This window comes from Oncorhynchus mykiss, chromosome 17 (genome assembly GCF_013265735.2).
Source record: "Oncorhynchus mykiss isolate Arlee chromosome 17, USDA_OmykA_1.1, whole genome shotgun sequence".
Taxonomy (NCBI): Eukaryota; Metazoa; Chordata; class Actinopteri; order Salmoniformes; family Salmonidae; genus Oncorhynchus; species Oncorhynchus mykiss.
In genome coordinates this window covers 42614372-42627996 of record NC_048581.1, presented here as the reverse complement: position 1 = coordinate 42627996, position 13625 = coordinate 42614372, and the positions used below count along the sequence as shown (strand labels likewise).

General features: G+C 41.1%; 1 protein-coding gene across 2 annotated transcripts in view; it reads right to left on the bottom strand.

Moving 5' to 3' along the window:
• Positions 1–13625, bottom strand: part of LOC110493911 (helicase with zinc finger domain 2) — a 32646-nt gene that overhangs the window by 4369 nt on the left and 14652 nt on the right. For both annotated transcript variants that reach the window (XM_021568510.2, XM_036949904.1), the window contains 9 exons: positions 10108–10743; positions 5531–6329; positions 5300–5375; positions 1583–5054; positions 1154–1239; positions 909–1049; positions 654–809; positions 390–534; positions 66–197 (listed from right to left, as the gene is read on the bottom strand). In XM_021568510.2, the coding sequence (XP_021424185.2) occupies positions 66–197; positions 390–534; positions 654–809; positions 909–1049; positions 1154–1239; positions 1583–5054; positions 5300–5375; positions 5531–6329; positions 10108–10743 (5643 nt within the window). The remainder of the gene's footprint in view (positions 1–65; positions 198–389; positions 535–653; positions 810–908; positions 1050–1153; positions 1240–1582; positions 5055–5299; positions 5376–5530; positions 6330–10107; positions 10744–13625) is intronic.

The window sequence follows — 13625 nt, the reverse complement described above, 5'->3', positions numbered from 1 at the left end:
AGTCAGATGTGGGTTTATATATATGTTTTAATCAAAATTGCATTACAGGAAAATGTTATACTTACTCCTCAACTTCTTCTGCTGTCAACTCCTCTCCCTTTGATTCTATTGCTAGCTTTATTCTGTGGTCAAACTCTTTTATTTCCGTGGAATGTGGATTTTGTTCTTCCCGTATGCGATGATGCAAGGTAATATCTCTACAAATGGTACAGATATGGTAAAATACTGTGATATGTTGAGTTTGTGTAATGTGAACCATCTAACAAAAACATGCTGAGACACTGGTCAGACATGATAAAGCCAGCCCTACGATCAGATTATCAAAGACAAGACAGAGATTCCCTGAAAAAGTGGCCACAACTGCAGAGTGATGTGTGTATATTTTATACCGGAGTTCTGCCTTGGACCGCTCATGGCGAAGTGACCTGGGAGAGAGCTGAAGGACACTCCCTGGGTAAGGGTACTCCGCCATCTCCAGTTGTCGGCTGTACACCCTGAGGGGCTTCAACTTGTCTCCAAACTTCACCAGGCACTCTACAGAATGTTCAGAATGAATAGAATGTTCCCTACAGAACTTGGATCATGTTTAAGCTGTGGTTGTGTTATACATTATTTTGTGGAGACAATTTCAATTCAAGTATGAAGTAACTTGCCAGCAACCACATCGACAGACTTATTGGAAGGACCACAGCAGAGAATAACTTCTTTCTTGTCCTTGTCCTTCGGATTTTCAAATATCCTGGGGTTTTTGGAGTTCATCACAAGGAACCAGTACACAATGTAAACTCCTAAAACAGTCTTTCCAGTCCCTATGAAACAGGTGTGTATTTTTTACTCCAGTAAACACAGCAATGGGCAATAAAACAGCTTCAGGTATTCTGGTAGTAGTACTGTATTTCTTAACTTACCAGGTGGCCCTTGTATGATTGTGAAGTTGTTATTCAGAGCTTTCTCCACTGCATCAATTTGACTCTTATTCAGCTCTGGGAGACCCTCTGGTGCCTTTTCCCTCATGAGTTGGTACCGTGGTGGTACAACAGATTGCGAAGCTACAATCCCAAGCAAGACCACAAAACAATACTTTCAAGCGTATAGCTTAATTAAAAACAAGGTTGTTGTAAATTCCCACAGATGTAAAATGGGGTTACTTTACCTCCTTTTGGAATGTGTTGTCCTAGGGCTATTTTCTGAACAAGCTCATTTGCAGACACAATGTTGTTCACAGCCATTTCTTTACGTCTAGACAGTAGAAATGTTAACAACCATTCATTATGTATACTGAATTAATTATGGGAACATTATCTCCATCCAATAAAAATAGTAGATTTTTTTACATAATTATCTTATTTTAAAGAGTGCACTTAAAAATAAATCTTATTTTAAAATGTGAGTAGTACTTTATATTTGACTGCAGCAATTACCAGGTATTTACTAAAAATGGTAGTTACATTTGAAGCACCATTTTGAAGACTTAAATGAGACTTAAATAAGTACTGGAATTGTAAAATAAAGTGTTACGGTAATACATTTGTTCAATGACAATTGTTCAATCTCTTTTTTTGCATATTAATTTAATACTTGCACGTCTGTCAGAAGCTTTGGGATTATCTCAACCGTGTATGTTGTCTTTCTCTGGTAGACACACTCTGGAATGGTATCCATTGGCAAGTGGTTGATGTAGAAGTGCACTTTTCTGGCTTGATTTTGGTTGTTTTTTGGTTCTTCAAAGTTGGTTGTAACACCATGTGCCACCCATGTGTAATTCTTAGGGTCGACTACTTCCTCTGATTGGTCAGGGATTGAAGTCAGTTTCAATCCCCTTTTTCGGATGCACAGAAAGCACTTGCTAAGGTTGCATTCAATGGCCCATTCTTTAATGTATTTGAGTGGAAGTTCGAAACTTCCTTTCAGTCTGTTTTTCCCTTGCTTCAAGTTCAGCTTCAGGTCCTCAATTATTATGCTGTCACTTTCATCCACAGCATTGTCTGCAGACTCCATCTCGCAAAGTGGTCGCCAGATCTTCACATACTCTCTTGCGCTGCTATATTCACTCTTGGATGGACAGTCTGCACGTTTGGAAAAGCATGTGATAGGACTGTGGGCATGGTTTACACACAACTCAAATATCGGTTTGATGCACACCAACTGAACAGTGGGTGTCCAATAACCTTTTTTTCCTTCAGATGTCATTTGGACTTGAAGTGTGTCTCCCGGCTTCAAATGTAGGGTAAGATCAACATAGTGCTCTATTTCAATTTTTTCAGCTTGTCCATGTGCAGTTCTATGGGAGTCATTCCCAGCTTCAAGCAAATCCACCTTGGCATGTTTTGAGAGACTCTTTACATTTTCTGTTTGCTTTGTTGTGGCATCCAGTATGAGAGACCTTGCTATGTTCCATTTTTCATGGCCCATTGCATTAACAATGGCTTGCCAAGTCTTTTGTGGGAGCTTGATGCAGGCAGCTGAATTTTGCACCTTTTTTAGCTCTTCGTGAATTTTGGCAGTGTCAATTGAGTACACTCGTCTTCTCCATGTCAGAGTCATTTGGTTCTCATTTGAATCGTACAGTGGTTGATCCTTCGGTTGCAAATCTCTGTACCTAACAGGCAAACCCTCTGGAAAAGAGTGCCTGTCGAACGGAAAGGACAGCTTGAAACTGTCTCCTGCTGCTACACCAACAACAAATGCTAACTTCAGAAAATTTTGTTTCTTCATGTTGATGGCGAAAGATATCATCGCAGCCTTCTTTTCATACTCATTGGCCTTCTTGTAGCTGTCTTCAATCTTCTGACACAGAATGTCAATCTCTTGTGGAGAATATTGGACCGGAGTGCCGCTCAGGACTGAATGCAAAAGCCTTTGCAGGATAATATCCATGTAGCGACGTATGGGCGAGGATGCTTGTGTATATGACTCAAGTTTTAAGGAATAGTGCCCAACCTTTTCCTGGGATGAATTGGAACGGATGACGTAGGCTTCGTCAAGACACTTCCTAAACTCATATATCACTGGAAGGAGCAGGGGGTAGATGTCATCTGTACCAATCAGATCAATCATTGTGTCAGTGTCAACTTCCTCTTTCTTGGCAGCTGACAGGATCTCATTCCATATTGATGTTAGCACGTAGAAGCTTTTGCTCTCCATGGCCTCCTGGTCAAGTTGAATGTCATGCTCAAGGTTGTGCCTCAGATGTAAGGACAGTGGTATGATGTCTTTGTATTGCTCTTTCAAGTCTTCTAACATTTCAGGGTCAGGGCTTACTTGACATCGGAGTGGAGTGCAGAACATGGTTTCATTTGCATTGATCAAAAATTCAGACACAGAATGGTTGAACAGTACACTAAGCTCCTCAATCATCTGACTGGATCTCCTCTTCCCTGGCTTCTGGTGATCGTCCAATTGTCTATAGCTCCAATCCTTGCCAAGCCTGGCCTTCCTTTGGACTTTGGCAAAACGATATGCCACAGAAACACAGTCTTCTAAAGTATCAAACTTGGCCTCTTCTCCTGACCGCTTACTGATGATGTCCTCTGCCTCGTCATAAGACAACTTTCTATCGGACTTGATTTGCGAAAGCTGGAATTTCTTTTCAGTGATTTTGTGAGTTGCCTTGTCCACTTTTACCATTAACGAAACTACCTTTCGATCTATACCAGGCAGAAGACTGAAGTGGTAGATGCTAACTGATTTTGGGAACATGCAAACTGGTTCTTCTCTAGGGCTGTAAAATGTTGCACCATGTTTTTGTGCAGCATCATCCAACGAACCGCCAAGATTCACGAAACTTGCCACATCTGCTATGTGGACTCCAACCTCATAATGGCTTTCCATGTCAATGACACTGATTGCATCATCCAAGTCTAGGGATTTATTTTGGTCAACAGTGAAAGTAATAAACTTTCGGAGGTCCTTTCTGTTACTATTTTGGGTGTCTTTCCAGGAACATGGTTCAGCTAAAACATGGCTGGGAGGCAACGGTTGAACATTAAATTCTGCATCCAAAATCCTTAAGCCCTCCTCCAAAGATGATCCTATGGAAAGAATGTCTATCACCTTCCCCAACGGATAGGCATAGTTTCCTTTGTTTTCTGTTTTCGTTTTCCAGCAAAACACTTCCACCATAAATACATGATTGCATTTGATTTCTTCATCAAGTTGTTGATATCTGACAATCTCCCATTCTCCATCATTGTGCTTCCATATTGGAATTAAATTGTGGCTCTTCTTGCTGACCAAGGTACATATTTTGGTGGTGTTTGTGTTGAGTGGTACCATAATTTTTCTGAGGAATTGATATTCAGTCTTCGTTTTGGGTTTATGGTAATCTTCAACTTCAAGGGTACAAGCAAACACACGATGGGATTCAGCTGCCTTGATGGTGCCTAACACTTTTCCTTGTGGAATACCCTCACAAGGAACTACTTCGGCCACCACTTCATCACCACAGAAGGACTTGCCGAGGTTACCTCTTCCTTTGATGATAATGTGGTTAGTTGGGTTGTCAAATGGAATGATATAACCTGCATTATGTTTCTCCATGACCAATTCACCTCGCTTGTACACATTGGGCTGCTCTCTCAACAACTGCAACAAGGCATCTCTTTCAACTTTGGCACTATCGTATAGTCTCTTTCGTTCCAGTAGTGTGTAGTGTTCCCTGTTTTGCTCCTCTTGTAGTTCTTGGAGAATAGCATCAATGTTGTTCTCTGTATCGAACATAACTGACTGAGTGCTGCCCTCATCCAGGTATTCTGTCCTTTGGAATCTTGAGATTTCCTTGATATCGCCATCAATGAAGTCATTGGTAAGGTGTTTCGGTTCAGCACTTCCCTTGCTAATACAATGGTGAATGTAGCTTCTCCAGATTCTTGAGCACTTCCCAAAGTAGCAAAGCGCAGCAGCATCTCCAACCACAACAACCTGGGATTGAGCCCTAGTCATGGCTGTGTTCAGCATGCGAGCATCGTTGAAAAACTCCACACAATATGAGTCAGGAGCGTGAAGGCTGTCACGGGTTTGAACGGCAGTCATTACTATTGCTCTGAACTGTTTGCCTGTCAAGAAATAATGAAAGTGTTATATGGTTAACATAAAATAAATGAAGTCAACAAAAATATTACAAAAAAATGTATTATGTTAACAAATCATGTGTTAATTTCTGATTGAGTCGACATATGCAGCTACTGTGAACGAAGTCTCCTCGAATGCAAGAACATTGCCTTTAAAAGCTGCATAGTTCACAAAGCGCGATCGGAATAAATTCCAGACCAAATCTTTGAGTTGTTTTCATGATAAATACCTTGAACATTTGATATATTCTCCACAGTCACTCGGCCAAGGAATCTTTTCTGAAGCTCTTTCCTGATCATTGAAACCTATGAATACATAAATAATGTCAACCAAAAAAGTTATGGACATAACACAACATTGACTTGAGAGGTTTTTCCTCATTTTCTCAACAAATGCATTAGAATTATTAAACTGTGCATGGTAATTGATTAAAAAATGTAATGAGGAACAACGGTTTCACCTGGCATCGTTCAGAGAGAACGCAGATTGAGCTTTGATCATGATTCCCCCATGCGATTGGCCAATCTCTGAGCAGATTTTGCACTATTTCAACCACGCATTCAACCTCGTCAAGATTAAACCATGACATGGATGCTGTGTCCAAGTGGGATTCTCCTCTGACATGGTGAAACCTCAAAGGGTGGCTGTTCGGATGAGCTGGAACATTACCAACAGCCTTGATGACATCCGACTTGCCAACGTAGAAGTGAGTGGACACAAATTCTACTATCTCTTTTGTGTTGCGATAGTTCTCGTGAAAAAATATTCTGCTTTTCAAAGCTGTACTACTTTCACAGCCTTGATAGAAGTGGAACAGGCGGTTCAGCAAAGAGTGATTGGAGTGTTGGTCATCGTCCGTTGAAAATAGTTTTGGTCCCATCTGCATGTGATCTCCAGCTAGAACCACCCGAGTTACTGGCCCTGCCAGACCAAGGGGCATTAGGGCTTCACATTCGAGCATCTGGGAGGCTTCGTCAATCAGGATGTGGGTGAAGTAGCCATCGGAAAGCTTTAGGTCATTGAAGTGTCTTGCCATTGCAGTAGTTGTTATGACTATTCTGTGGTGATCCAAAGCAGATTTGGTAGGAGGTAGAAAAAACTGACCGTCTTTGGATAGAAGGCAGTACTTCTGTGTGATCTCATCCGTAGAACTTACTAGAACCCCTTGTTTATTTGCTTTTATTCTCAGTGGCTTCATCTCAGGGTGTCCAGAGTTGACGTATGGATGGAAATGGTCTTTGATATACAAATCTGCAGAGCTGACCACAGAAAGAGAGGGGTTAACTATGCTTACCATTTAACAGTTCCACTAAAATGTGACTGTCCTTAAAACCCGAATGGAAAACTGGTCTCCCTACTTTTTCATAAAATGTATGTTGCACCAGTAATTAAAAAGCAGGTACATTGCAACTACAAGTGTGTGTGTGTGTTAACATTTGGATTCAAATCTGTGTATTAACATTGGGATTAATACATGGCATAATACTTATAAATGTTAATGTATAACTGTCAAACCCATATGAGGCTTACACAATTCAAATGATTGATGAGCAAACTCATGATAGCCCTATGACCTAACTGTGCTATCTTAATCATTACACAGAGGTCAAATAAAAGTATTTTGTTGCAAATCTAATGTTTACAAAAATCTCACATATGTTATTAACAGTTTTAAGCACTATTATGTAACAATGCTTGCCTGTCAACTCAGGGCTGGGGTCAATTCAAATTGAAGAAGTACTGTAAACTTGAATAATGATTAAAAATACATCGATTTTCAATGACTTCTCAATAAACTGAGCTATTTATATGAAATGTTTTTTAACTTGAATTTTACATTAAAATAACTTCCTGAATTGACTGCATGTCAACTAATTGCATAATGTATGACTGAACATACACAGCGCATTCGGAAAGTATTCAGACCCCTTTTCCACATTTTGTTGCGTTACAGCCACTATTCTAACATTGATGAAATAATTATTTCTATCATCAATCAATAGCTTATTATGGAAATAATATAAAGACAAAGCGAAAACAGGTTTGAACATGTTTCTGCACATTTTCTAAGTACAAAAAACCCAGAAATACCTTATTTACATAAGTATTCAGACCCTTTGCTATGAGACTCGAAATTGAGCTCAGGTGCATCCTATTTCCATTGATCATCCTTGAGATGTTTCTACAACTTGGTTGGAGTCCACCTGTGGTAATTTCAATTGAGTGGACATGATTTGGAAAGGCACACACATATCTACAGAACAAGTCAAAAGTTTGGACCCACCTACTCATTCCAGGGTTTTTCATTATTTTTCAATTTTCTTCATTGTAGAATAATAGTGAAGACATCAAAACTACGAAATAACACAGAATCATGTAGTACGCAAACAAGTGTTAAACAAATCTAAATGTATTTTCTATTTGAGATTCTTCAAAGTAGCCACCTTTTGCCTTGATGACAACTTTGCGCACACTTGGCATTATCTCAACCAGCTTCAAGTGGTAGTTACCCGGAATGCATTTCAATGAACAGGTAGGTGTGCCTTGCTGAAAGTTAATTTTTGGAATTTTTTCTTGCTAAAGTTAATTTGTGGTAAAAGACCAAGTCCATATTATGGAAAGAACAGCTCAAATAAGGAAAGAGAAATTACAGTCCATCATTACCTTAAGACATGAATTGCAGTTGCAAAAACCATCAAGCTCTATGATGAAACTGGCTTTCATTAGGACCACCATAGGAAAGGAAGACCCAGACTTACCTCTGCTGCAGAGTATAAGTTAATTAGAGTTACCAGCCTCAGAAATGACAGCCTAAATAAATGGTTCACAGAGTTCAAGTAACAGACACATCTCAACATCAACTGTTCAGAGAACACCTTCATGGTCGAATTGCTGCAAAGAAACCACTACTAAAGGACACCAATTAGAAGAAGAGACTTGCTTTGGCCAAGAAACATGAGCAATGGACATTAGACCGGTGGAAATCTGTCCTTTGGTCTGATGAGTCCAAAATGTATGATTTTTGGTTCCAACCGCCGTGTCTTTGTGAGACGCAGAGTAGGTGAACGGATGATCTCTGCATGTGTGGTTCCCCCGTGAAGCATGGAGGAGGTGTGATGTTGTGGGGGTTCTTTGCTGGTGACACTCTCAGTGATTTACTTAGAATTCAAGGCACACTTAACCAGCATGGCTACCACAGCGTTCTGCAGTGATACGCCATCTCATCTGGTATACACTAAGTAGGACTATCATTTGTTTTTCATCAGGACAATGACCCAACACACCTCCAGGCTATTTAAGGGATATTTGACCAAGAAGAAGAGTGATAGAGTGCTGCATCAGATGATCTGGCCTCCACAATCACTCGACCTCAACTCAATTGAGATGGTTTGGGATGAGTTGGACCGGAGAGGGAAGGACAAGCAGCCAAGAAGTGGTCAGCATATGTGGGAACTCCTTCAAGACTGTTGGAAAAGCATTTCACGTGAAGCTGGTTGAGAGAATGCCAAGAGTGTGCAAAGCTGTCATCAAGGCAAAGGGTGGCTATTTTGAAGAATCTAAGATATATTTTGATTTGTTTAACACTTTTTTGGTTACTACATCATTCTACGTGTTATTTCATAGTTTTGATGTCTTCACTGTTATTCTACAATGTAGAAAATAGTACAAATAAAGAAAAGCCTTGGATGAGTAGGTGTGTCCAAACATTTGACTGGTACTGGTACAGTTGACAGTGCATGTCAGAGCAAATACCAAGCCATGAGGTCGAAGGAATTGAAGAAGAGCCCCGAGACAGGATTGTGTTGAGTCACAGATCTGGGGAAGGGTACCAAAAACTTTCTGCAGCATTGAATGTCCCCAAGAACACAATGCCATCCATCATTCTTAAATGGAAGAAGATTGGAACCATCAAGATTCTTCCTAGAGCTGGCTGTCTGGCCAAACTGAGCAATCAGGGGAGAAGGGCCTTGGTCAGTGAGGTGGCCAAGAGTCTGATGGTCGCTTTGACAGAGCTCCAGAGTTCCTCTGTGGAGATGGGAGAACGTTCCAGAAGGACAACCATCTGTGCAGCACTCCACCAATCAGGCCTTTATGGTAGAGTGGCCAGACGGAAGCCACTCCTCAGTAAAAGGCACATGACATCCCGCTTGGAGTTTGCCAAAAAGGCACCTAAAGTACGCTCAGACCATGAGAAGCAAGATTCTCTGGTCTGATGAAACAAAAATTGAACTTTGGCCTGAATGCTAACTCTTTGGCCTGAATGTCACGTCTGGAGGAAACCAGGCACCATCCAGGCACCATGGTCGTGACAGCATCATGCTGTGGGGATGTTTTTCAGCGGAAGGTACTGAGACTCGTCAGGATCGAGGGAAAGATGAATGAAGCAAAGTACATAGGGATCCTTGATGAAAACCTGCACCAGAGTGCTCAGGACCTCAGACTGGGAGGAAGGTTCACCTTCCAACAGGACAATGACCCTAAGCACACAGCCAAGACAATGCAGGAGTGGCTTCGGGACCAATCTCTGAATGTCCTTGAGTGGCTCAGCCAGAGCCCGGACCTGAACCCGATCGAACATCTCTGGAGAGACCTAACAAAAGCTGTGAAGCAACACTCCCCATCCAACCTGACAGAGCTTCAGAGGATCTGCAGAGAATAATGGGAGAAAATCCACAAATACAAGTGTGCCCAGCTTGTAGCGTCATACCCAAGAAGTCTTGAGGCTGTAATCGCTGCCAAAGATGCTTCAACAAAGTACTGAGTAAGGGTCTGAATACTTATCTCATTGTGCTATTTCATTATTTTATTATTTTTTTTAAATATGAAAAAAATATTATTTTTGCTTTGTTATTATGGGGAATTGTGTGTAGATTGATGAGTGGAAAAACTATTTAATCCATTTTAGAATAAGGCTGTAACGTAACAAAATGTGGAAAAGGTAAAGGGGTCTGAATACTTTCCGAATGCACTGTAGTCAAGTTCTAGAAAAATTCAACTCAATGTAAGGGAATCTATATAGAACACTGGAGTCATTACCTGTTGGTGAGGGTGCAGATCAGTACTCTGGTGTGTGGCTGCCGTACCAGCTCTTTGGCTGCTGCAGCAAGCGTGAAGGTTTTCCCAGTTCCAAACGGTCCATAAATGAGGAGTGGTGCCACACTTCTTCCATCTGAGTCCCCTACGATGAAATCAATGGCTGCATGCTGCTTTGCATTGACTTTGGGAAATTCAATTTCATTGACAGGGACAATGCAGTTCCTGAAGTCTGGCAACACTCTCTCTGTGTCTGGAAGGAAATCTATGGCTTTGTGCATCTCGCAGAACTTCAGACGATTCAGGTGGAACTGGACCTCCATTTCATATGTTTCATTTCTTTGGAGCTTCAGATCAGAGCAGCATCTTTTAGACAGCTGCAAGTGCATTTTATTCTCACTTGAGGCATCTCGGAGGATGATGGCTTCGTAGACCTTATGACTTTGATTATCTAAAGATACTGGTGCTATGAGAGCTGACTGGACGCTTCGCCTAAGCACCCAACCCTCTGGGCTGTCTGGGGTTAGAGTATAAGGGACTGAGACGGCACAGAATAGTTCCCCTAGAGGAGCCATCTTCATTCCGAACTGAGGGTCGTCTAGGGTCACAGACAAGGTGATGGTCCCTCGAACATTGAGTCTAAAACCCGAAAGGCAATGAAGAGACTTAAGTCGTGTTCACATCTAACATTAGGAGAGACGAGATAAAACTAGACAGATCAAAAATACAAGACTGTTTCCACAGTAACATTGACACTTACAATGAATGACATGATAAAACTTTGAAACAAATTTGTTACTTTTTGTAGCAAGCGAGTATCATGTAACACAAGCAGCCACTTGCTCACCGGAGACAGGGCATACTTTGAGTTGAGAGCAGGGTTTCCGTTAGCCGGTAATAACCAGATTTAGTTTTTTTTTAATGTAAAAGCCGATAAATAAAATTAGGAGGAGACTAAAAAATGACATTGCGAAGTCATGCTTTTTAGCCTATTCATTGATGGAAATACCAGTCGATGGAAATACATTTGACTGGTCATGCTTATCGGTCTATAGGTTAATTAGCATAATTTAATGGAAAAATGTAATTGCCGTGTGTACAGTAGCTTATGTTCATTTTGGATCTTACTTCTCACACGCGTATGCAGAGCCTTTGAGTGGAAAATCTGTCAGATAGTGCAAGAGCCGCTACTGCAGCTTTGTATGGTGCTTGACACTGGGAACTTGGAAAAATACGAGGTCAAATCATAACGTCAGTGATCTTCATGTCGGAGCATTAGAAAGAGGCCAGAATTCCCGAGTTGGAAGACCGTTCAAATAGATTTTTCCCAGTCAGAGAGAGTTTTTTTTCCCAGTTGCCTTGAATGCACTGAAGTCGGAAGTCGAGATTTGCGAATTCCCAGTTGTTTTGAACGCAGCATCAAACAGCAATGGAAGGCATGCTTCATCAGCACGTCACATACTACTTTGCAATGAGCTGGAGGCAGTACTCATTTTGAAAACATATATCCTACTTTATTGTTTGGAACCTGAACGCTGTAATATATTGAACAAAAATATAAACGCAACATGTAAAGAGCTGATCCCATGTTTCATGAGCTGAAATGAAAGATCCTAGAAATTTTCCATATGCACAAATAGCTTATTTCTCTCAAATATTGTGCACAAATTTGTTTATGCTCCTGTTAGTGAGCATGTCTTTTTTGCCAAGATAATCCATCCACCTGACGGGTGTGGCATATCAAGAAGCTGATTAAACAGCATGATCATTACACAGGTGCACCTTGTGCCGTGAACAATACTCTAAAATGTGCAGTTTTGTTAAACAATACAATGCAACAGATTTCTCAAGTTTTACGGGAGCATACAATTGGTATGCTGACTGCAGGAATGTCCACCAGAGCGGCTGCCAGAAAATTGAATGTTAAAACTATCAGAAACCATCTCGGGAAGCTCATCTGCGTGCTGGTTGTCCTCACCAGGGTCTTGACCTGACTGCAGTTCAGTGTCGTAAACCAACTTCAGTGGGCAAATGCTCACCTTTGATGGCCACTGTTATGTTGCAGAAGTGTGCTCTCCATGGATAAATCCCGGTTTCAACTGTACCGGGCAGATTGGTTGGCTGATGTCAACATTGTAAACAGAGTGCCAAATGGTGGCGGTGGGGTATTGGTATGGTATTGTCAGGCATAAACTACGGACAATGAACACAATTGCATTTTATCGATGGTAATTTGAGATCCTGAGGCCCATTGTCATGCCATTCATCTGCCGCTATCACATCATGTTCCAGCATGATAATGCAGGAACCCATGTTGCAAGGATCTGTACACAGTTCCTGAAAATGTCCCAGTTATATTATGACCTGCATACTCCGATGCTGTTGGAAGTGGTGTTGGATGGCCAGTAGGAGACACCCTTTCCTCTGTTCCCAAAAAAGAATATCCCAATACCCCAGGGAAATGACTGGGGACATTGCTCTGTGTAGGGTGCTGTCTTTCTACTGGGACGTTAAATGGGTGTACTGACTATCTGTGGTCACTGAAGATCCCATGGCACTTATCGTAGGGGTGTTAACACCCTGGTGTCCTGGCTAAATTCTCAATCATGCCCTCATACGGTCACCTAATCATCCCCAGCTTACAATTGGCTCATTCATCCCTCTGTAGCTATTCCCCAGGTCGTTGCTGTAAATTACAATGTGTTCTCAGTTAACTTATCTGGTTAAATAAATGGTGGTCGGTCACACCAGATACTGAATGGTTTTCTGATCCACACCACAACTTTTTTGAAAGGTATCTGTGAGCAACAGATGCACATCTGTATTCCCAGTCATATGAAATCCATAGCTTGGGGCTTAATTAATTTATTTCAATCGACTGATTTCCTTACATGAACTGTAACTCGGTAAAATCTTTGAAACTGCTGCATTTTGTTTATATTTTTGTTCAATGTACATATTATGAGGTATGTCTCACCTTACATCAAAGGAGCCAATTAGATTTAGTCTCTCAACAGTTCTAACAGATTGTGTGCAGAGCCCTTCTGACAACTATTTTCCCCATAATTGCATTATGGTGCAAACATTCGCACCTAGCCTATTGCCTTGTGTGCATTGCTGCGCTTAGAATGTGAAGAAATAACCGTTTATCAACCTTTTAAGCTAAATCTTCTGATCTGTTGCATCACTCATTGTTTTTAAAGTTGTTGTTTTTTGTAGCCTAGGCCTACTGGTTGTATGAATTTGTGGGACAGTCCAAGTCTGTTTGGAATAGGCCATTTCTTTCTTGACAAGCTGACCAATAGAATAAGTAGCCTAAACTTTTCTACTATAGTAGATTGACACAGGCTAGTGATTTGGCTGTGCGTTACTCATCTTGTTGGCTGAGAAAAAAGTAAACGTGGACAGCCATTCTAACATGTTCAAAGTGCACATCAGAATTCGGTAAGAAGAGCCGCACATCGGTCTATCCTCGACTTGAATGTTCGGTTAATATAAATTCTAAATGTGATTGCTGTCAT